The sequence below is a fragment of the Maylandia zebra genome, linkage group LG5, assembly GCF_041146795.1.
Source record: "Maylandia zebra isolate NMK-2024a linkage group LG5, Mzebra_GT3a, whole genome shotgun sequence".
Classification (NCBI taxonomy): domain Eukaryota; kingdom Metazoa; phylum Chordata; class Actinopteri; order Cichliformes; family Cichlidae; genus Maylandia; species Maylandia zebra.
In genome coordinates, this window is record NC_135171.1 from 19971295 (window position 1) to 19992769 (window position 21475).

Below are 21475 nucleotides of genomic sequence, written 5' to 3' on the forward strand. Positions count from 1 at the left end.
AAGCTTGGTGAGAAGGTGACAACTGTTGGTGTGGTTATTTGGAAATGGAAGAAATATAAATTCGCCCTTCAATCCCCCTCAGTCTGAAGCTCCATTCAAGATCTGGGGTGAGGATGATCAAGAGCAAAGTGGTGCATCAGCCCAAAGGAGGAACGAGGACCTTGCTAAAAATCGGAAAGCAGTTGGGACTGCAGTCACCAAGAATACCATTTGTAACACTACATTTTAATGCATTCAAATCCTGCAGCGTCCGCCAGGTCCCCTCAAGAAGTACAGATCCGTCTTAAGAAAATATAGCGGTCAGATGAAACCAAAATCAAGCTCAACACCATCATACTTTCATTTTTACCAGGCAGATTAATCAAATTGAAAGTGGGCTGTTGTTTTCCTTTCCTTTTTCACTTTGTTATTATGTAATGGAATTAAAGGGCCCACAGAAACCCTTCCACCTACAACTTCACAAAATGATGACTTTAGTCTGCTGATAAAATCGGTGCTTCCTAATCATACTTAGTAAACCCTGCAGGAAAACCGTATTTTCGTTTTACTTCCTTACTGTCAATTTCAATTTACAAACATCTCTGCAAGCAGTAATCACAGCCGAGATTTCCTTTTAAATGTTCCCAGTTGTTTCAGTAATAGCAAATCATGCAAGGCCAACAACATTAGAAGTCTGGAGGTTTAGGTTGAGCCTAGACTAGACTACATCCTCTCACATCACGATTTGAAACAAACGGAACATACTGTCTTACCCCCCTCTCTCTCTTTCTGGTTGACTTTTCTCTGGGGAATAAAAACAGAAAGCTTGTAAAAGTCTGGTATTTACTTTGTCAGTGATGCAGGTCTGGCCGCCACATGGGACATATTTCTCTTGGCTTCTTTCGCCATCTAGTGGTCACAGGAAACTTTGACGTTAGAATTTGTATGGAGTGAATCTGGGATTGTTGCCCCCAAGCGGCGGACAGACTGTCCTCTGTTGTGTCTTTGTAAACGACCATCTCTCTGTCTCTCTCTTTTTTTTTAGCATTGTGTTATTGTGCTCTGCTTTAGGGAATAGCAAAATCAGAACAGTTTTATTATCATGATTTTTTCCCCAAACATTTATGACATTACAATGCAAAAAAATATGAAACAAATTCATCACCATCAATCATCATTGGTTGCAGTCAAATAAGCTCCATCACTCTTAATATATAGTATATAGTGTACCTCCAACCTTTCTATTATTATATGTTTTCAAATGCTCCAGCTACCCATCTCACAGGCCCACCTTCAGACTGATGGCACTCCCTTTCACTTACAAACTGCCGAGAAGAATCTGCCTTGCTCTCATAATACTAGACTGAATCCAACTTCTTTTCTTTTTATTTTTTTTCTTTGTTTTATTTTTGTTGTTGTTCCTGCCTGCTAATGTAGCAATCAGAATTATTGTCTGACGGCCAAAAAAAAAATGCCATCTGAGATGTTCTGAGAGAGGCGGAGGTGGAGACCTGACCTGACACATAGACACGGACACAAACATGCATTCTCACCCTCACGCTCACACTTTCCGAACATGAAGACACACTCACGCTCCCCATACACACACTATACTCCCTGGTGCCGGCACCTACACCCCCAGAGGGGCAATCAACCTCCAGACTCCAGACAAGATGGTCCGCTTTCCTCTAGGGTGGAGACAACAGACCGACCTGGTCCACGCAGCAGCAGAGCAGCCCACCAGCCTGCATGCGTTTGCCATCACCTGTCCAGTTTGACTCGTCTCCCAAAACAAACAATCAGAATTTTAGAAATCTTTCCCCAGAACTCACCTTATCACATGACCATAAACATGAATTCAATTTCTTTGTTTAAACTTGCGTCTCCAACAGTTTGCAGTAGGCCTTGGCGCAAGTCTCAAGAGTCTGGAGGGAGTCCAATAAAACAGATGCGTAATCTGAAACTGAATAACACATGTCCTGACAAAACAAGTTTTACCTTAATGTGACATGACACACTGCTTTGCATAGGTCTTCATTTACCCCTAACTACTTTTGCTAAGAAAATGGGAAGGTGATGCTGTCATATATTGAAACAAATGCAGAAACGCATGGACATTTAGTATATAAGACTAAAACAGAGTTAGCAAAGTACTAATGAGCTTGAAAGTCAATATTTTAGGTCTGTTTTTATTCACAATTTATTCACACAGCCTGAAGTCTCTTAGACAAGCTTTCTAAAATAGGTAGTCTTCAGGAATAATCCCGTGGGCTTCTTGGACAACATTTAAAGCTCTTCTTTAGATGTTTTCTGCTTTCTGTTCTCTGTCAAGATGAACAGAACAGAAGCGGCCTGGTCAAAGGCCCGACTCAAACCTGATAGAAATGCTTTGTAAGACCTTGAACACTTCGTTCATGCTTGAAAAAGATTTAATGTTGCTGAAATTAAACAGTTCTGTAAAGAAGAGTTCTTACTGCCACATGTCTTAATAACAAACAGATATTACGTTTAGGGAGAAATTACTTTTTCCACACAGGGTCAGACTGGTTTGGATAATTTTTAAAAATGAAATCACCATTGAAAAAGTGCATGTTATATTTACTAGGGTTAATTTTGTCTGGCTCCTTATTGATCTTGAAGGAGAGGTCAGAGGTCAAATGTGACATATCTTAAATCTTTAAATAGCACTTTCTATATGTTGACAACACACTTCTAAGAATGATACTTTCTAAGCTATGAGGCTGTCACAGGGCCGAGTGGCCTGTACTGAACAGGACTCAGGTGCAGAAACCCAGAGCAGAGACAGCAGATGATGTAACAATTTATTAGGCTAAAGTGCAAAAAAGAAAACGTAGCAAAGACAAAAAAACAATAAGACGTGGAGTTTGACGAGGCGTGGCCTGGGGAACGTGGCTAGGGCGAGGGAATGAGGCCTGAGATGCGGAGTGGAGCTGAGCAGGGAACAGTCACACTGAAGAGAGAAGATAGAGGAGTTAGGGAGGTAGTGGAGGCAGCTCTGAAGTGGCTAGTTGTAAGAGTAGCAATTCTTACTTGCAGTAGGGGACATGGAGTGTTGAGAGGGGGGTGATGAGAATCCAGGGGAGGCTGAGTGGCGTGGAAAGGCTGGTCTGAGATCCGGGGCTTCAGATGGAGTGTGATGGCAGGAGGGCAGGCAGGTGAGGCACAGAGAGATTTTCAGAAGGATTGCTTGGTATCTTGAGTTCGGAGGTGGAGCGTGAGCCAAGGTGAATACAGCAACTGCAGCACAAGAGAGTCGTGTTAACAAGATAGATCACAGCAAGAACTTGAAGTATAAGGCCTGTTACCAACATGTGTTGATGACAAACTGGCGGTGAATGAACTAGTGATGGGACGTTCTGTATCGAGGCTTCGGAGCGTGTGTCGAGTAATGGAGGGGGCGTTTCCGCGAAGCGCGTATCGAGGCTTGCTTCATTTATGGGAGGAGCTGAAAATGATGACGTCCGAAGCCTCGCTGCCCGGCTGTACCACGTGACTGGTTCATGAAGTGGTTCGAACTTTGCCGCGAGATATGACAGCGATATAAACCCCTCAGACTTCATTCAAAAATGTGGGTGTTTGATGGAGAGTTGCGGTTAGTGAGAGTTTGGAGACCGTATGGAGGTTTATGAGAGTGAGGAAAGTCAGGAGAGAATGGAGCCAGCTAAGAAGAGGAGGATGTCCTCCCCTGTGTGGGAACATTTTGATCTTATTCCTCCCAACAAGGTATGTAAATTTCTACAGAAGATGTATTTTCATGATACTGATGGTGCAATACAATTTATGTTGAGCTGTCTTGACTTTTGTACAAGGTGAAGTGTTTGCTATGTGCCAGGGAGCTGGGATATAACAACAACACCTCATCCATGCTTAGGCACTACAGAGCTTTGCATGAGAATAAGGGGGACACCGATCGTGGAGCAAGACCAGGTGAGCCATCAAATGCAATGATAATATAGGATGCAGTAATGTTACTAAATGATATAACAATATTATACAACTGTTATAAGTTACGTGTGTGATATTTATATTTGTGCTTTGTCTTTATTGTCTTTCCTCAGGAGAACAATCTCAAATAGATGAAGACCTGGTCAGCATGGTGATTGAGGACTCCCAGCCATTTAGCATTGTGGAGGACAAAGGATTCAAAAGATTTGTTAAATCATTAAATCCTAGCTATGTTCTCCCCACTAAAAAGGTCATAAAAGCAGTGAAAATTTAGTTTTTACAGAATAAAATGTGAACAGGCAGGACAAAGCCTCAGTGTGTAGCTGTCCATACCTCAACGTTACAAAAGCACAACCACTGTCCACACCCCAACCACACCTCACCTCACAGTAAATGATCATTTCCATTTCAAGCATTTCCAAATAATCATTTCCCATACTGCCACTATAAATATACACAGTATACTGCCATCACTACAATATACATGTTTTACACACTCCTTTTGTTGTTGACATTTACAGGCTGTGTGCAAAATGCCACACTCTTCAAATTCATGCCAGCTATTATTTTTACGTCCAGTAGGTGTCCTGCTAGAGCAAATGAAGCTTCATGAAGCTTCGCGTTGGGGTGAACCAATTGGATGAAAAGCTTCAGTGCTTCATGGGGCTTCATCTGCCCATCACTAGAATGAATATCAACGTGTGGTTTAAATCCCTCTGGCTTGATTGTCTGCAATAGGCTCCAGGTGTGCAGGAGCTGGAGTTGGCCCTGCCCAGGGGCGGATCCCAGGTCAGTTCAGGAGCCTTATGAAAATTCCAGCCACCCACCGCAGACCATGACAGAGGTATCATTAAGTTGACCTTGGCAACGTTGGTGTAAGACAGATTTTAATGGGTTGTCAAAATGACCCCCTCTACACCCGACAAAGTGTTCTCAGAATTCATTCAAAACTTTCTGAGCTGTTGTGTTTACAGGCAGAATGACATCTACACAAAGCAGACACCAAAAACCAGTTCTTGGAAGCACGTTATAAAATCTTGCCAAGAGCAGTTCAAAGTATTGTAGAGAGGCCTTGAGGTAACAGTTTTTTAAATTTTAATATTTATCTATTTATTTTTATAAAGATCTGTATTTATTTAAAGTGTACACATTCAGGGACTTGTTGTTGCAGCATTTTCTAGATCCTGCATGATTTCCTCCTTATGGGAGACAAAGTAATCTCATCCTACTGACTGACGATATTTAGTTTGTGGCTGGAAACAAACTTCCAGTTGTGCATTTGAGAAAATATTGAATATCAACATAAACATTTTAATAAAGTATAAATGATTACCCACACAACTGTGCTTATTAAAGAGGGGAACAGTACAATACATCTGAGTAAAAGCAGATTAGAGGTGATCACTTGCCGGTAAATCTCAGTGTATTCTCCATAATGTTCTTAACTCCATGCTAATTAGTGCCGTGTGTCTGTTACTAAAGCAGTGTCTTACATAAAAACATGATGTCATTTGTTTACCCAACCTGTTTGCTAAAAATAAGCAAAGAAAGAAAAGCTACTTCCAACTGTACCCTACTGTACTTTTACACCCACGCAGACAAAGATGTCACCAGACTGATGGACCCACATTAATTGATTGGTAGTTTTTGATGGGTATAATATATCTCAATTTTCCAAAAAATCTGTAAATATGTGTTTTTTAAAAATACATTTTTCTGTCATATCAACATTGCTGCACTGTTCTCTTTGTATTTTTTATACCTCAAAATGGATTAAAATAATAATGTAATATCATCTGTAGCTCAGACATGTAAATCCCTCTGCTTGCTTTACACAATTATGAGTAATTGACCCTGAATACTGTTCAGAACAATTGTGTCCACCCCCCCTGTTAAGCAACAGCAGTGGCACACTCTGGTGGGATCTGAGGGTTATGGGCCTACCTGGACGTTGCTAGAACGACCTCTTTAGGGCTGGGACAGGGGTGGTGTGGGATCAGGGTTAGAGGCAGATTAACTACATGGCAGCCTATAAAGCTCCAGTGTAATCCGCACACTGCAGACAAAATCAGAGCAAAAACTACTGCGCAAACAACCTTTTTTTCCCCCACTCACAACAGCTTTTGGAGCCACAGAAGCGACATCGAACGAAAGAAGAAGCCTAGGAACTGTACATATTTGGGATTTAACAGCTTCACATCATTAAATAAACAAACAAACCCATTTCACCAAGGATTTCAGAAGAGTGTTCCTTCATCAGAACCATAAAGGCGAAAAAAGGGAAAAACATGAAAAAGGGAAAGGTATGTTTTCATCTTTCCTGATTTAAAATAAAGCTGTAACAAAATGCCTTCATTAAAGTGACAGATTTGTTTACATATGAGACGTGTTATTGTGAAAGATTGTTAGAATTATTCATATTTTTTTAGAGGTATGCTCTAAAAAAGCTTACAAACTCGATCAAAATCCAACAAGATCAGAGAAACAGTTTAACAGTATGTCTATGAACATACATACATACAGTTTATGTATATAATCCTTTGAGTTAATCAAACGTGGGGGCTTTTATAGTCAGATCTGCAATGAAAAGTATCTCCTGTACTATTTTGTTTTTTATTTAAATGTGCATATAAAGCAATAGCTTTAGAATAGCTGGCACATGTGTCTAACACTGTACTGTGGCTGTAAACGCAGTTATTGTTCATTCATATACTAATTATGATTGCGTACCAGCAGGTGAGCAATGACAATGAGCCTCCCAGCTATCAAGAGGCAACAGCAGGTGAGTAAAGTATCCTGCTGGTTACAGATATGCGAACACTGGCTGTCCTCTAGTTTAGACCTGTAGTAGTCAAAGCTGCGTGGTAACAAGTGAAACAATGTGAATGAAAAATAATGTTAGTTTTTGTTTAGCTTCATTTTAAATGCAAATAATAATATTTTCATGACATTGCACTTAGTTATTAAAAATGATGTAGGTAATCAGAGCAATGCTACAATGTGATGTCATGAAGTTCAGCTTTGAAACGCCTCCACCCCTTTTTCAGGCTATGCTGAGATGGAGGCCCAGTTCGCCTGGGATGATAAGACCATCCGGCGGACTTTCATCAGGAAGGTACTGGAAGCAAAATAAACCCCAAACAAAACCCCATGAAAACATAAATTAATAAAAGGAAATGCCACATCGCTCTGACACAGCGTTTGTCCACCTGCAGGTCTACGCCATTCTCATGGTTCAGCTGTTTGTGACCGTGGGCGTTGTTGGTCTCTTCACATTTTGGTAAGTACGTCTGTATTTATTTGCTCAACTTTACTGTCATTTTCTAATAAAGCTTTTTCTACTTTATTCTATGAAGCACCAGTTTACTTGAACAATGCCAGACATCCTCTGCACACGGCCATAAACAACCAGAAGAGTCTGTTCAGTGACAGGTTGCTTCTCCCAAAGACAAGAACTAACAGACTTAAAAACTCCTTTGTCCCACACGCCATCAGACTGTTTAACTCCTCCCTGGAGGGGAGAGGGAGGGGAAACAGGAGGACAAAGGAGGGGGGAACAACTAAGCTGTAGTGCCTCTTCACCTCACTGTGCAGTACCTTTTGTGCAATACTTTTGTAAATAGTCAACGGTGCAATAGACTCAATACTTGAAATGTGCAATTCACTTGTATTTTTATTTTTATTCCTATTTATTCTATTTATCCCCTTCGTATATTTTATTTATATTGTCTCTGTATTTATATATATATATATATGTGTGTGTGTGTGTGTGTGTATTATATATATATATATATATATAATATTCTGTAACTCTGTAACTTCTGTCGGTGCTGTGCTTTTTTGGAAATCGAATTTCCCAGAGGAACCCACCCGAGGGATTAATAAAGTTCTATCTAATCTAATCTAATCTAATCTAATCTACTTTCTTTTTGGTTGCTGTTTTGATTTCAGTGAACCAGTGAGGTTTTTTATTCAGACTCATCCTGGCTTGTACTCGGCATCCTAGTAAGTAAAAAAACAAAACAAAAACGAAAACAACACAGATGAAAACTCATCTCACACTCACATAAATTTCATGTACATTTTGAAATTGTCTCTGATCCTTTTTTTCTTTTAGTCTCATGTTTTTTGCCACCTACATTGCACTGTCCTGCTGTGGAGACCTGAGGTAAACCGTCTTTGTAGAAATAAACAGCACAAAATGTCATTGTTACGCTGATGACCTGCAGCTCTATGTTCCTTTAACCATTGGAAATTGTGCTGAAGTCTCTAAACTAGAATGTTGTTTATGTGCAATTAAGGGCTGGTTATCGGATAATTTCTTGCTCCTAAATATTGATAAGACAGAGTTGACGGTCATTGGGCCACACAAATTTCAGCACTTGTCCCAAAATTTCATCTTGAAAATTGATGACAGTGCCATAAATTGCAGGAACAAGGTAAAAAACTTGGGTGTGTGGTTCGACATGGTGCTTTCCTTTGAATCTCATGTGAAAGAGATAACAAAGATCGCCTTTTATTATTTGAGGAACATCGCCAGAATCAGACAAGTTTTGTCAAGTGACACTGCAGAAGTTCTTGTCCCTGCATTTGTGTCTTCCCCTATTGATTATTGCAATGCTCTTTCTGGCCTACCAAAGAAAAGTTTTAGAGGTCTACAGATGGTGCAAAATGCAGCTGCTCGCATTTTAACAAGAACTGGGAAATTTGAGCACATTAGCCCTGTTCTGAGATCTCTGCATTGGCTACCTTGTCAGGTTCGAGCAGATTTTAAGGTCCTGCTGCTCACCTACAAGGCTTTAAACGGATTGGCACCTTCATACCTCTCCGACCTTTTACACCTTTATGTTCTATCTCGTGCTCTCCGATCTCAGGACTCTGGCCTTCTGAAGGTTCCTAGAGCCAGAAAAAAGACTATTGGAGAGCGTGCTTTTTCTTTTCGTGCCCCGTTTCTGTGGAACAACCTCCCTCAAGATATTCAGCAGGCATGCTCTGTGGTTGTTGAAGACACATTTGTTCACCTTATCCTACATGTCTTAATTCTATGGCTTTTAGTTTTTAATTTTTTTATTGTTTTTAACTTGTATTGTGTCTCTTACCTGTATTGCTATGTATCACTTTTATTTTATTTATCCCTTTAGTTGTACAGCACTTTGTTTGAAAACGCTTTATAAATAAAGTTATTACTATTATTAAAAATTCAAGAAACAACTGAAAAGATGCTCTTTTGCAAAAACTCTATAAAATGTGTCTCTGTGTGCATAAATAACAAATCTACTGTCTTTTCTGTCATAACAGGAGGCAGTTTCCTTGGAATATAATTCTTTTAGTTCTCTTTGTGAGTAACATGCAGTGTAAAATACAAACCTTATACAATAATAAAGCCGTCACTCAGCCTCAGCCTCTAAGCTATTTTTATCAACTTTTCCCTACAGACTCTGAGCATGGCCTTCATGATGGGATTTCTGTCAAGGTAAATACACCTGCGGATGTAAGAACCATCCGTGTCTTTTCAAGCTGAAAGAGAAAATGTATATGTTTGTGCTTCCTCCAGCTTTTACAACACCAAGTCGGTGGTGCTGTGCCTGGGAATCACAGCTCTGGTGTGTCTTTCTGTCACCATCTTCAGCTTCCAGAGCAAGGTGCGAACTGCTTCAAACTAGAACTTCAAACTGCTTTGAACAAAAAAAGACAATAAAAGACACATCTTCTTCTTCTCTTGCAGATTGATGTCACCTCTTGTCAGGGAGTCCTGTTTTCATTGTGTATGGTCATGCTCATCTGTGCCATCGCCATCTCTGTTGTCGTCCCTTTTGGATACGTGAGTTTAAACATGTACATCCTTCTAGAAGGAAACCAAATTAGCTGCAATTAATGAGTTAAACAAAAGTACTTGGGTTAATGCATCAGGTACTGCATTAATGGAAGAAGGATTAGCCTCAGATAATCTTGCACTGTGTCTTGCTTAAATTAGCATCCCTGCTAGCCTTCTTAAAAGTGTTTTGTAATGCATTTTATCTCACAGGTACCTTGGTTACATGCCACCTATGCTGTAATAGGAGCCATCCTCTTTACTCTGGTGAGAATCACACAGCCTACCCCCGTCTTAGTTTCCAGCTAAGTTTTCAAATGATTACCTCGTGCTCACCTGCTCTGCTTGTTTTCTCCATTTGTGCCTTTCTCTGCCACAGTTCTTGGCGTTCGACACTCAGATGCTCTTAGGAAACAAGCGCTACGCCATCAGTCCAGAGGAATACATCTTTGCCACGCTCAGCCTCTACCTGGACATTATCTACCTCTTCAGCTTCCTGTTACAGCTCACGGGAGAAGGCCGGGAGTGAAGCCTGTTTTACACGTTTCTCCTGCATACTAAAGATGTTTATCAGCTGAACTATTTGAACACTTGACTTGGATTTACCTCTCGACAGAACGACATGACTTCAAGGCTCATTGCAGCAACCTGTTTGCTCTTTCTTTAAGTGATGTGTTATCGATCTAACCTTTGTTTAACCTTCAAGTCTCTTCAGTTCATAATCTTCTTATCAATGGAGACCCTGAAATCCCAGCTTGAAATCCCATAGACTACACCGTCCAACTACTGCTAGGTGTTACCTTGGGAATCTATAAGTGTGTGTGTGTGTTTTGAATGGCACTTTGGACTCTTAAGTGGATAAAAGCAGGTACAAACAGAGTTGGATGCATCACTCTGTTTATTCAGCCTTGAGCCAATAATGGAGTTGAGTTTATTTTAATCATTTGTTTCACATCCAATATGTAGATGCACTTTTATACTTGTTTTTATTTTTATTCATTTCATTATATATGATAGGTTTAGTGTATTATCAGTATGTACTGTATGTGTGTAAGCTCAGACTGGGCATTGGTATTTCGGAAGTAGCAGCTACTGTATGAGTCAACAGACTTTAAGATGTAAAGAAAGCAAACAGCAACCACAAAGGGAAAATGTATTTAGAGTAAGTCAGAGTAAGAGAGTACATTTGGCTGTTAGAGATCTGTTTACACTGGTGTTGAGAATTTACCGTGGCCTTTCAGCTGTTATAGAAAATAGTTTTAGATTAATAAGTTATTAATGGGAATGCTGGAAACTGTGTGTAATGAATAAAAAACACTATACATTTCTTTGCAAAGAACACGGGCTATGGACTTGTAAGTGGCAATGTAATTAAAGTAACACATGAAACCTATAAAAATTGTTAATTTTAATGTTACAGAATTAAACAATAATAACATTTCTTTGTATTGTATGTTTCTACAGAGCAAACTACACCATCCTTGTGGGGTTTGGAGTTGTGTGTACACTGACCAGTATTAGATACACCAAGCTAATGGCACAGATTCAACAAGGTGGAGGAAACATTCCTCAGAGATTTTAGTTCATACTGGCATCAATGGTCTCTGATCAGTGGTTGTTCATCAATGGTCATAACATGCATATTAATGATCAAGAAACTGACCTTACAGCCCATTTTTCATCAGTGGTGCTAGTTTCAGTCATTGTGTAAAGGTTAGGGAACCCTGCAGTCAGCTGAGCCTGAAGAAGTCACTTGGACTGAGTGATGTGGTGACTATTCAGGCCATCTGAGTACAGTGAACTTATTGTCACTTGAGATGATCTGTGCTTCGTGGCATACTGCACTAACCCTCTTGGATCAGCCATCAAGATTGGCACACTGCTCATAAAGAGATGGAAATGGAAATTGCTATCCTATTAAACCAACTTTCTTTTCCATGTGTCAGAACATCAGGAGGTTGACTCGACCATATCTACGTTCCTAAATGCAGTTGTTGCCATGTTATTGGTTAAGTACTTATTTAAGCAGGTGGACTTTAGCTTCCTGCAAAAACTAATTCAATTTAAAGATTAAGAAAATAAGACTAATGATACTGCAAGATCAGGCATCCATAATATGTAATATACACCCCTAATTTAGCAAAAATTTAACAGCCAATAATAAATCACTCACAAAAACATTGAAACAAGACTTTTATTAAAAAAGAAAACTGACATATTCAAATTCAAAGAGAAAACCAAGAAAGAAGTAAAATCTCAATCAATTAAAAAACAAACAACAACAACAAAAGAAAAACAAAAACACAAGTTACAGACAATTTAGCAACTCTGGCACAGGAAGACAAAAGTAGCCAAATGGCATTTGCAAAATAACCAAATATCAAAACCTCTTTCCTCTAACAAAACTGTACAAAATGAGTTCTTGTATAAATAAGAAAACTATTCACAAACAGATAGTGAAATGCGCCAATCTGAATTTTCAAAAAGCTTGTGATCCACACAATACAGTTTATACAGTGTAGAGCTGTGTTTGTGGATCAAAAATGTTACTTTAAGACAGCATTTCTTGCTAAAATGATCGAATATTTATCTAGTTAAACTGCTCACTACTGCAACATATAGTAAACTGTAGTATTACACAACAGTATGACTCAATTGTTTAAAAAGAAAAAAATTGAGACACTGGTATTAACCAAACTGAAATAAAATGAAACATTTTGAAAATCCAGATGTGACGTTATTAAACCAGCTGTTTGGAAATCCTGTTTTAGCAGCAAAATGTTTTGAAACTATGAAATAAGCTGTCAAATTGACATTAGGATGGATACAAATAGCATTTACAAATCTATGCGGACTAAAAATGCAAGTGCAATGAGTATTTTTTATTTTATTTCAAATATTGTGTACTTTCCATGTAGTCTTAGTATTCCTATATTTGTTATGTCATTTAAAAGGCCAGTTCCTTTAGTTTCCTGTCCTGTCATCTCTGCTTTAAAAAAATAAATAAACACTGCATTGTAACAAGTGGTCATTTCATAGTTTCAAAATCTTGTTTTGTATTAAAAGTGATGGCTAATATATGGAATAGCATTTCTCAGAACATTTTCCTTCATGGTGCGCTGAATCTGAAAACTTGCAAGTCACTGTGTTTTCTGGACAGGTTATAATTCATACTAAAAAATTAAAAATCACAAAAACACACAAGAAGAAAGGGAAAAAAACGGTGAAAGAAGTGCAAGGAAAGACAGGCTATTTACAAAATCTGCTTGTGTCTGAAAATGTTCGTGTTTGCACCAATCGTAAAATCTGTGCTCCGTTTTTCTTAATGTCCATTGAGTCAAGAGCCCGACCGATATAGGATTCTAAGACCGATACTAGTACCGATAGCTGGTGATTCAAATATCGGCTGATACTTTTTTTTCTTTCAACATAAATTTTTTGGTTTGTAGATTTGTTTTTGTGTCCTTACTAAGACAATATGACAATGCTATCTAAAAATAATGTTTTCTTATCACAAGTTGTGGATTCCTTGTTTATGCTGCTCGGATCAGCCGGTTGTTGTTTTGCAGAATTCCAAACATGTGCCCTCTGGTGGACAAACCATGCAGTGTCAACACATAACATGGTGGAAAGGTGTTTCTCTCGTCTCATCTTCGCTTAGCGGGCTTTATAAATGTTGACACCGACATCGGCAATCAGCTAATAATATCGGCAGGCGATATATCGGTCGGGCTGTAGCTGAGTTCGGTAAAGTCTGCTCGCATGCTGTCCTGCACTCATTATGTAAGCTAAGGGGAACTAGGGTTAAGCAGCTGGATTTGTTCTTTTCAAAAACACTTTCTAAGACAGAGCTGAAAAAGTCCTCAAACTGTAGTCATAATTTGGAATATTGAGTGTACGTTAACACTCTTATTGCCATCTTTCTCTTTCTTAGAGTCAATAAAAGGCATTTTATACCATTACACAAAACATACGAGCATCTTGGGAGATTGGAGACAGCGGTGGGTGGCTAAAACATCTTTGGTTGCAGAAATGTACAACAGAAAAATTGCAAAAAAACAATGTAAGCCTTGGGGAAGATGTTATCTCGTTCGTCTTTTCACTGGATTCAAACATGAATGGTTAAAGAACAGGAAGAAAAGCTCCTGGTAATTCTACGTCTAACTCAACTGACTCAAAGTTCAAACAACCCTGCTGCCATTTCCACAGTATATACAAACTCATGTCAAATCTATGTGAAACCGGGCAGTTCGTCCAGAGGAAAAACATTAAGGCTTAGCTAGAAAGAGTTTTTGCAGACTTTTTTTTTTTTTTATCACTCACAAAGTCATTCAGACTTGCTGTCTCACTAAAGGCTGTAAGAATCATCTTTAATGGCACTTCCATGGTCTAGTGAGCACTCCTTTGTAAAACCATTATTTCTATTATCTACATATGTACAGTTTTTGATATCCGTATAAATTAAAGTTCAACATGTTTGGATGTACGTGGTGACAGCTTAACTCGGTGTGCTGACTTAAAAAGCTGAAAACAGCCCAGGTTTGTGTGTTTATGAGCTTGTCCGAGCCCGATGCAGCAGCATCAGTAGAAGTGATTTGGATCAGCACTAAGTAAAGTCACTGTTTGGTTCAGCTCTCCATTCTGGAAGGCTTTCTGCTAAAGAGGCCAGACGCAATGTCGGGACAGACGACGCGAGGTTTGGAACGGAAATTCATGTGAAAAGAAAACAACGCGCACAAGAAAACAGCGTCAACAAAACAAACAAAAAAAAAAACGACTCCATAAAAAGCTAAAAATCTACAGCTAAAATCTAATCTACTTGTAAGATTAACTCATCAAAAAATAAGGCAAATTAGCTCAAAGACTTTCAAGTGAAAGACAAAAGAGAGAGAGAGAAAAAACAGAAGACACTTAACTTTCTACAAACTAAAAAACAAAAATCACTGACAAAGAATCAAACTCAGGTGACAGCAGCATTGAAAAAAAAAAAAAAAGACTTACAGCTCCCTTTCCTCTCAAACTAATTATTCTCAGGGATTTTGTTAGTCTTCCATTCGATATCCCTCATTGCTTTCACTAAGCTACGTCTTAATTTAGTCACTGCATTTGCTCTTTGTTTTCACATAATCTCTCCTTTGTAATGCGTGCACACGTCACCACTTCAGGCAGAGGATGAATTCAATGATACCTGATGGTTCGCCACCACAAAACCGCTTAAAACCACTTCTCATGGACGAGGATGTAGTAAAGTATTAACTATTAACAGTAGGTGCAGGTTTTTTTTGTAAGCATATGTGGACTGAGAGTGATCCAATCATAAAAAAATAATTAAAAATTAAATTCATGAGCCAAACACTGGAGCTCAGCTAGGGGGGAGGGGGGGGGGGGAGCTCTTTCATGTTTTCATTGACTACAGTATTAAATAACTCCTTTTGTATAAACGTATGCCTCGCTGATCTAGAACCTCTAAAAAATAGAACTATAATTCAAATATAAATATAAATAATTGATTGTCTTTTGTTCTCTTATGAAAGAATGATTTAAAGTTAAACGAAAAAACAAGAAAGAGAAGAATTAATTTGACTAAACTATAAACAGTCGATGTTTGTCATCATCTGTGCGTGATGAGAAATCTCTGCAGCAGTTACAGGAAGAAGTAGCTTTAAACGGTTTGCCTCCCACAGTCAGAGCGACTCGACACACCAGACCAGCGGAAGTGTTTGTAAGTTTTTTTTTTGCTTTTTTTAAAATCTGTACAAATTGCCCCCCTCCCCGCACACCCCCGAACCCCAACCCGTCCCGCTGCTGCAAATAGAATGTCAAACAACAACAGACATCAGGAAATAAAAATAAACCTTTGCATATTTTACAAAAAAAACAAAAAATCAAAAAGACACATTGTGTTTCAACTCTTCCTTGAATCACTCTGAAACATCCAGAATGCTCAGTTAAAAATAAGAATTTGCTATATTACGTACACAAAAATAATGCTCTGTCTTTTCCTCCTCTTTTAATTTTTTTTTTTCCAAAGAGTTTTTTAAACTTCTTTTTTTGTTACGTTCCTTTTTTTTTCAGTTATCAAAATAGATCAAAGCTTCTCTTGAAGAAGATTCCCACCTTTGGTTGATCAGCTCTTGAGGATGTGAGCTGAAAAGTCTGATGATGTTAAGTGTTGTCCTTTTTCTTTAAACCCCCCCAAAAAAGAACAAAACAAAAAACACAGAAATAGACAAACAACAGACAAACACACACACGCACGCACACAAACAAACACACTCACAGGCATACACGTGTTCCTTTTGTCATCCATGTTCAAGTCGGGTTGCTTGGTGATGGTATGGAGCACAGATCTCTTCCAGCTGAATCCTGTTCGGTTGGATTCATTTCGCAGCCTCGGCCCCACCCTGCCGGGAGCTGCAAAACACACGACTCAGCGTTGACACTCTAAACCCACTCGCGCACTTGCACTGATCATAGTTTAGAAAACATTGCATGAGATGCTTTTAGACCATAGCAGACATAATTAGCTAAAGTCTTCCTCTTAAAATCATATTATGCAATATCAAAGCATTCCTTCCTACTCCTTATTTTAGTTTTTTCAGCCGATGGATACACACGGCGTGACCGTCTACCTCTACGATCACTGAAAGCACGAACCACACCTGATTCCGGTTTGGCTGCTATTGAGTTTAAGGTTGCGTCACTGTGCATACCTGGACCGCTTCCAGCACTGCAGCGACCTTTAGATGCCTGACTGGAAGTCTGTGCTTAGCAACCGCTGACCTCAAACTTACCTCAGAGCAAACATAAACTTGGTGTCAGATAAAGCCGATGGTGATGACAGTTGGCTCCCGCTGAGGCAGTTTTCAAACCTTGGAGTGATTTATCACCTCGGGAAAATGATCTGTCATCTGTTTTCTCCTTTTCTTTCTTTTCACAATCACCGGTTGATGCACCAATGAAGTACCCCAGAGTGAGACGACCACTCGGTGCAAACAGCCTCAGCCGTGCTGCGGCCTGGCGTGAAAATGTTTTTTAGTCACAGCAGCACAATCTTCACTCACCGCATGCCCTGTGTTTTCAACCTCTTTACCATGAGGGTTGCAATTTTGACGCAGCAGAGAAGATCTGGTAACCACTGCGGATAGTTTAAAGTGGGAAGAATGGGGACTTCCAGGGTGGGATCTAAACATGGCAGCAGCAGCCCTGGATGTGGTGCACATGTCCAGGCAAGGATATGACAAACAGCATACAGGCTTATAGCTCATGAAAGTTAGAAATCCAGTATCTAATATCAGATTATAATCTTTCATAAGAGCAACTAAAAAAAAGGATTTACAATAAAATAATGTCCAGCTTCGGAAAAGCATGTTCATTTATACACTCTGTGCTTAGTTCAGGCTCCTTCCCCTCGGCTTACTGCATCAACGCGATGTGGCATAGAGGCGATCAGCTTGTAGCACTGCCACAAACAATTACATTTAAAATATTTGATATTTTGCTCTTCAAAGGCTCAATAACTGAGAAACGTTTAACCACATATGTAGGTGGAGTGTACAGAGAATTTCTCAGTTTTAAAGTCCCTATACAAAGAACCCCCATCCAGAAGCCACAATGACCATCATGTCTTTATTGTGACCGTGGTTCAGAGGGCTGGGAAGTTCATCTTGCAACCGGAAAGTTGCCGGTTCGATCCCTAGCTCTGTCTGTCTTGGTTGTTGTGTCCTTGGGCAAGATACTTCACCTACCGCCTACTGGTGATGGCCAGAGGGGCCGATGGCGCGATATGGCAGCCTCGCCCCAGGGCAGCTGTGGCTACAACTGTAACTTGCCTCCACCAGTGTGTGAATGTGAGAATGAATGAATAGTGGAATTGTACAGCGCTTTGAGAGTCTCAAAAAGCGCTATATAAATGTAATCCATTATTATTATTATTTTTCTAGAGTTTTTGATTTGTGGAAACCTCCTTAAAAAAAGTTATTTTAACTTAGTAATATTTTCACCATTGTAATCATCTGTGTCCCTTTTAACCACGACTTGTGTTTTCATTCATGCTCATTACAATTTTGCTAATTAAGCAATTTACAAACGTCTACATATTTGTAATTTGCAGGAAGGAGCGACCTTATCTACCTTAGCTTTACTTGGTGTGTTGGTATGAGTAGTTTGTGTGTTCTGTAGGAGTCTCCATTGCAACCTGCTGCTGCTGGCCACCGTTTTCCTGGGGTAAAAGAAAAGAAAAGAAAAGTCAGGTTTAGCAACTTAATAATTCATGACAACCACACAGATGTTAGCATAAAGGAGACAGACGATATTTTAAAACTCCCTTCCTAATCACATTAAATGCATCTTATCCTTTTGTGTGCATGCACAAAGAGCAAATATTGGATTTAAACTCACAGCCTCCCCCTTTCATGTGCTTTCTGTTGTACTTCATTCATAAATCATCCATTTTCTCATTCACAAGGTCACCTAAGAGGCCACCACTGCTATCACTGAGCTCCATTCAGCAAATGGCTTAAAAACACCCCACAGGTTCAGAGGCCCTACTGCAGAGCACTCTGCCTGGATCTGCCACAATACAGCCCTGGAACACACAGACTGCGCAGTGATGGCCAAAGTAAATAAAGAAAGACATAAAGAAATTGCCAAAGCTTGCCCGGTTAGGTAATAGTCTTAAATCTGAGGTTCGCATATGGCTGCATTCAGGTTATCAAAGGTTACACATGGACTCAGCCCAATGTTGGGCGGAAACAGAAGCAGACACTCCATTTATACAGGTTCTCCCAGCTGGAAATATTCTCTTTGGTTCAAGCAGCAAACACATGTGCTGACCTGGAATAATCAGTCATTCAACAGATAATCAACACGATGGAAGAATTTTTGCTGCTTCTTAAAAGCACTTTTAAGTGGTGCTGTTTACCTAATAAAGCAACAAAATGACAGATGCTTTTCAATATTTCATTATTTGACAATTTTTAATGAATCAAATATCTGGCAGATTTATGAATGAATAAGGAAAATGAGCAGTTGCAACCTAAACTAGGCACATTTGTTTCACAGATTAAAAAGAAGGCAGGACAGCACTGCTAAGTCATTTTGATCTCAAAAACATCAACAAAATGACTTCACAGACACAGGGACGTACGCCGCAGTTAAAGGTTTAGCTGGTAAATTCGTGATCACTTTAAAAGGGCTCTCGGGATATCGAGTGAATTCAATCAGCCAGCTGGCACCTTTGAACAACCACCTCCATTTCTTTAGCCACGTTCAATTATTAGTTACACAGCATGTCCCACAAAGGAGTTTTCATTTTGAGCCAGCCACCTCATGGAAAAACAAAACATCATTAAGACATTAGGAAACGTTTCATACCTCTACTGGGACGCTGGAAGGAGGCACTGGGGTGTACTGGGGGATGTAGGTCCCCTGCATAGTTGTATTGGCCGGAATATACTGTAGGGAAGACAGGGAGGAAAACGAAATCTGTGACTGTGTGTTTAGTATTTCACGCAAATAATTACACTTGTAAATGTCGTTAGTGACGGGGACAGTTGTTTGTGTGTCTGTTGGTACTGACTGTGCCTGTGCTGCCCAGAGACAGGTGGCTTAGTTGCTGGGTGAGAGGTCCCATCATGGATGTGGGCTGGATGGACATGGCATGTTCCATTGTTGGGGTAATAACTGTACCCTGCGAACGCACAGAGACACACACCTAAATGCAGTCCCAGAGTGTGACATGTATGACCTAGAAACTACATTTTGTTAAAATGCAGAGGTTAATATTCATCATATTTTATTAATAACACTGGTACACGTTTAATTTTTTTTTTTTAAACTGTAGATATCTACTGATGAAACAAAAGCCCTTTCAGGTGTGCATTCCTCTTTAAGCTTTCCACATGGCTTCGGCACGCACCCTGATCCCTTTTCCATAAAAGCTGACCCAGCAGAAGATATTTTTCCTGTCATTTGGTTCATGCAAATCATAGCTGCCACTGGTCAAGTTCAGATAGTGGCAGCAATGCAGCTGATGCTGGGCAGCTACAGATACACTGTCCAGTTTAACATGCAGCGTAATTACAACCACAAAAAAGTATTGAGACTAATTCATGAATGGCGTTCCCTAAAGCAGGTCAATGCTTAAAGCGTACGCTTAAAGATCACAACTATCAGGGATCCAATAAATATTACAGCTTCCTGTGTGACCACTGAGGCCGCTTGTTCCTGTTGATTTCCATGTAACAGAAAGAACTATGTTCTTTTTCATTGCTGTGACACTTTGATTTGTATATCCTGCTTCAAGCGCTTTTTGCATTTACACTTTTGTTTATGCTTTTTTGCCCTGTGGGCCAAGTGAAAAGACCAGAAAGCATTGACCAGAAGGGATACTCACAGCTGGCTGCATGAGGTATGACTGATGGTGCATCCAGGACGGGTTGTGTACCTGTAGAGGCGGGAGTACATCGCAAAATTACTTTTCGATATTTTTCATCTGGTGCTGTCACAGTCCCCTCAGAGCCCTTAATGTGTAAGCTGGCACAAAAAGGTCACAAGAACAGAGACAGGACCTGGATGAAAGCAGCCGTTCTGCATGTTAACTTACATAACGTGACCTTAATGAGGGATTCGGTACAGAAAAGCAACAGAAAAATACATGATTCACTTTCATGCAGATTTTAAAAGCCAGCAGGGCTAAAAATGAACAAACAAAACTACTAATAATTTGAATATAAACAGAGTGAAAAGTCCCACCTGGTATGATGAGACAGGAGAATGCATGTAGGGAGAGAGGGAAGTCTGAGCAATCATTCGATTTGGAGCCAGACTGTAAGGTGAGGAGTAGAAGCTGCCAAACACACAGAGCAACAAGAAGAAAACATGAAGGAAACTGCAACATGTCCACAATTTCCAGCTAATTTAGCAACATATCTGAGTTCCTGCAATGTCCAGCAGAGGGCAGCCTTTTACCAGTCTCTGATTGCTATGTTTATTTTCCTGGAGGGCTGGGACTGTTTTTAGTCAGTCCGTGCATACCACTCACCCATTTTGTAAGGCTGTGGGGTCATATGCAAGCGTCATTCCTCCCTGGGAAAACAAAAAAGGGATTCAGAACCAGTGAGGTCATGCAAACACCGGTGCAGTACGTACTAAAACAGTCTGCTAGCACAGAGTGTGGACGATTAAATTCAAAACTTTCCAGTATGTACTTGATGTGATTTTTCTCCAGAATTTTAGAGGAGAGAAAAAAAGACGTTACCGTATCTCCGTCTCTAGCCCAAGGTCTTCCATTTTGGAGATATTTGCTCTGGTTCTGCCTCTTCTTCTGACCTCCGTCTGCAAACTTACATAATAAGGGCTCTGTGGGCACTGAGAAAGCAACAGGTCAAACAAGAGAGTGAATTCACTGATCACAGTGGGGAAGAAAACACACTCAGCTCCAGCACTTACAACAGTATCAGGTTTCTATAATACAAAAAAAACATTCCACGCACCGGGTATTCCTGGTGGAGTCTTGATGAATTTGCCATTGAAATGCTGAATTATGGCCTCGCACTTCTCCGTGGATTCCATCCTGAAAAACCAGACAGAGTTCAAATTAATCCCTCTCGAGAAGCGCTGTTTGCATTCGGTTGGTCCGTGCCAGAGCTGCACAAATTACACGTAATTGATAACAGAAAATGTGCTCAAGACACGATGGGCCACCATGCGAGGCCA

General features: G+C 39.9%; 2 protein-coding genes and 1 long non-coding RNA gene across 7 annotated transcripts in view; 1 reads left to right on the forward strand and 2 right to left on the reverse strand.

Annotated features, from left to right (window-relative positions):
• Nucleotides 1-2787: 2787 nt before the first annotated feature.
• Nucleotides 2788-3907, reverse strand: LOC101467849 (uncharacterized). The gene is made up of 2 exons (XR_001167446.3): nt 3031-3907; nt 2788-2950 (listed from the first exon to the last, which is right to left on the reverse strand). It is a non-coding gene; the product is annotated as an uncharacterized LOC101467849 (long non-coding RNA).
• A 2088-nt stretch (nt 3908-5995) lies between these two features.
• faim2b (Fas apoptotic inhibitory molecule 2b) lies at nt 5996-11198 on the forward strand. Its single transcript, XM_014408919.3, has 12 exons — nt 5996-6248; nt 6679-6727; nt 6993-7060; nt 7161-7225; nt 7897-7950; nt 8063-8113; nt 9244-9283; nt 9381-9418; nt 9500-9587; nt 9671-9766; nt 9971-10024; nt 10137-11198. Exons 1-12 carry the CDS (start codon nt 6234-6236, stop codon nt 10284-10286), a joined length of 768 nt encoding a protein of 255 aa, XP_014264405.2. The 5' UTR covers nt 5996-6233; the 3' UTR covers nt 10287-11198.
• A 735-nt stretch (nt 11199-11933) lies between these two features.
• LOC101467052 (RNA-binding motif, single-stranded-interacting protein 2) overlaps nt 11934-21475 on the reverse strand; it is a 30327-nt gene continuing 20785 nt past the window's right edge. For all 5 annotated transcript variants that reach the window (XM_012917549.4, XM_004544951.4, XM_012917550.5 and 2 more), the window contains exons 6-14: nt 21253-21332; nt 21018-21127; nt 20802-20845; nt 20513-20606; nt 20154-20204; nt 19338-19448; nt 19133-19213; nt 17891-17978; nt 11934-16171 (exon numbers count right to left, since the gene is read on the reverse strand). In XM_012917549.4, the coding sequence (XP_012773003.1) occupies nt 17898-17978; nt 19133-19213; nt 19338-19448; nt 20154-20204; nt 20513-20606; nt 20802-20845; nt 21018-21127; nt 21253-21332 (652 nt within the window). In that variant the 3' untranslated portion in view covers nt 11934-16171; nt 17891-17897. The remainder of the gene's footprint in view (nt 16172-17890; nt 17979-19132; nt 19214-19337; nt 19449-20153; nt 20205-20512; nt 20607-20801; nt 20846-21017; nt 21128-21252; nt 21333-21475) is intronic.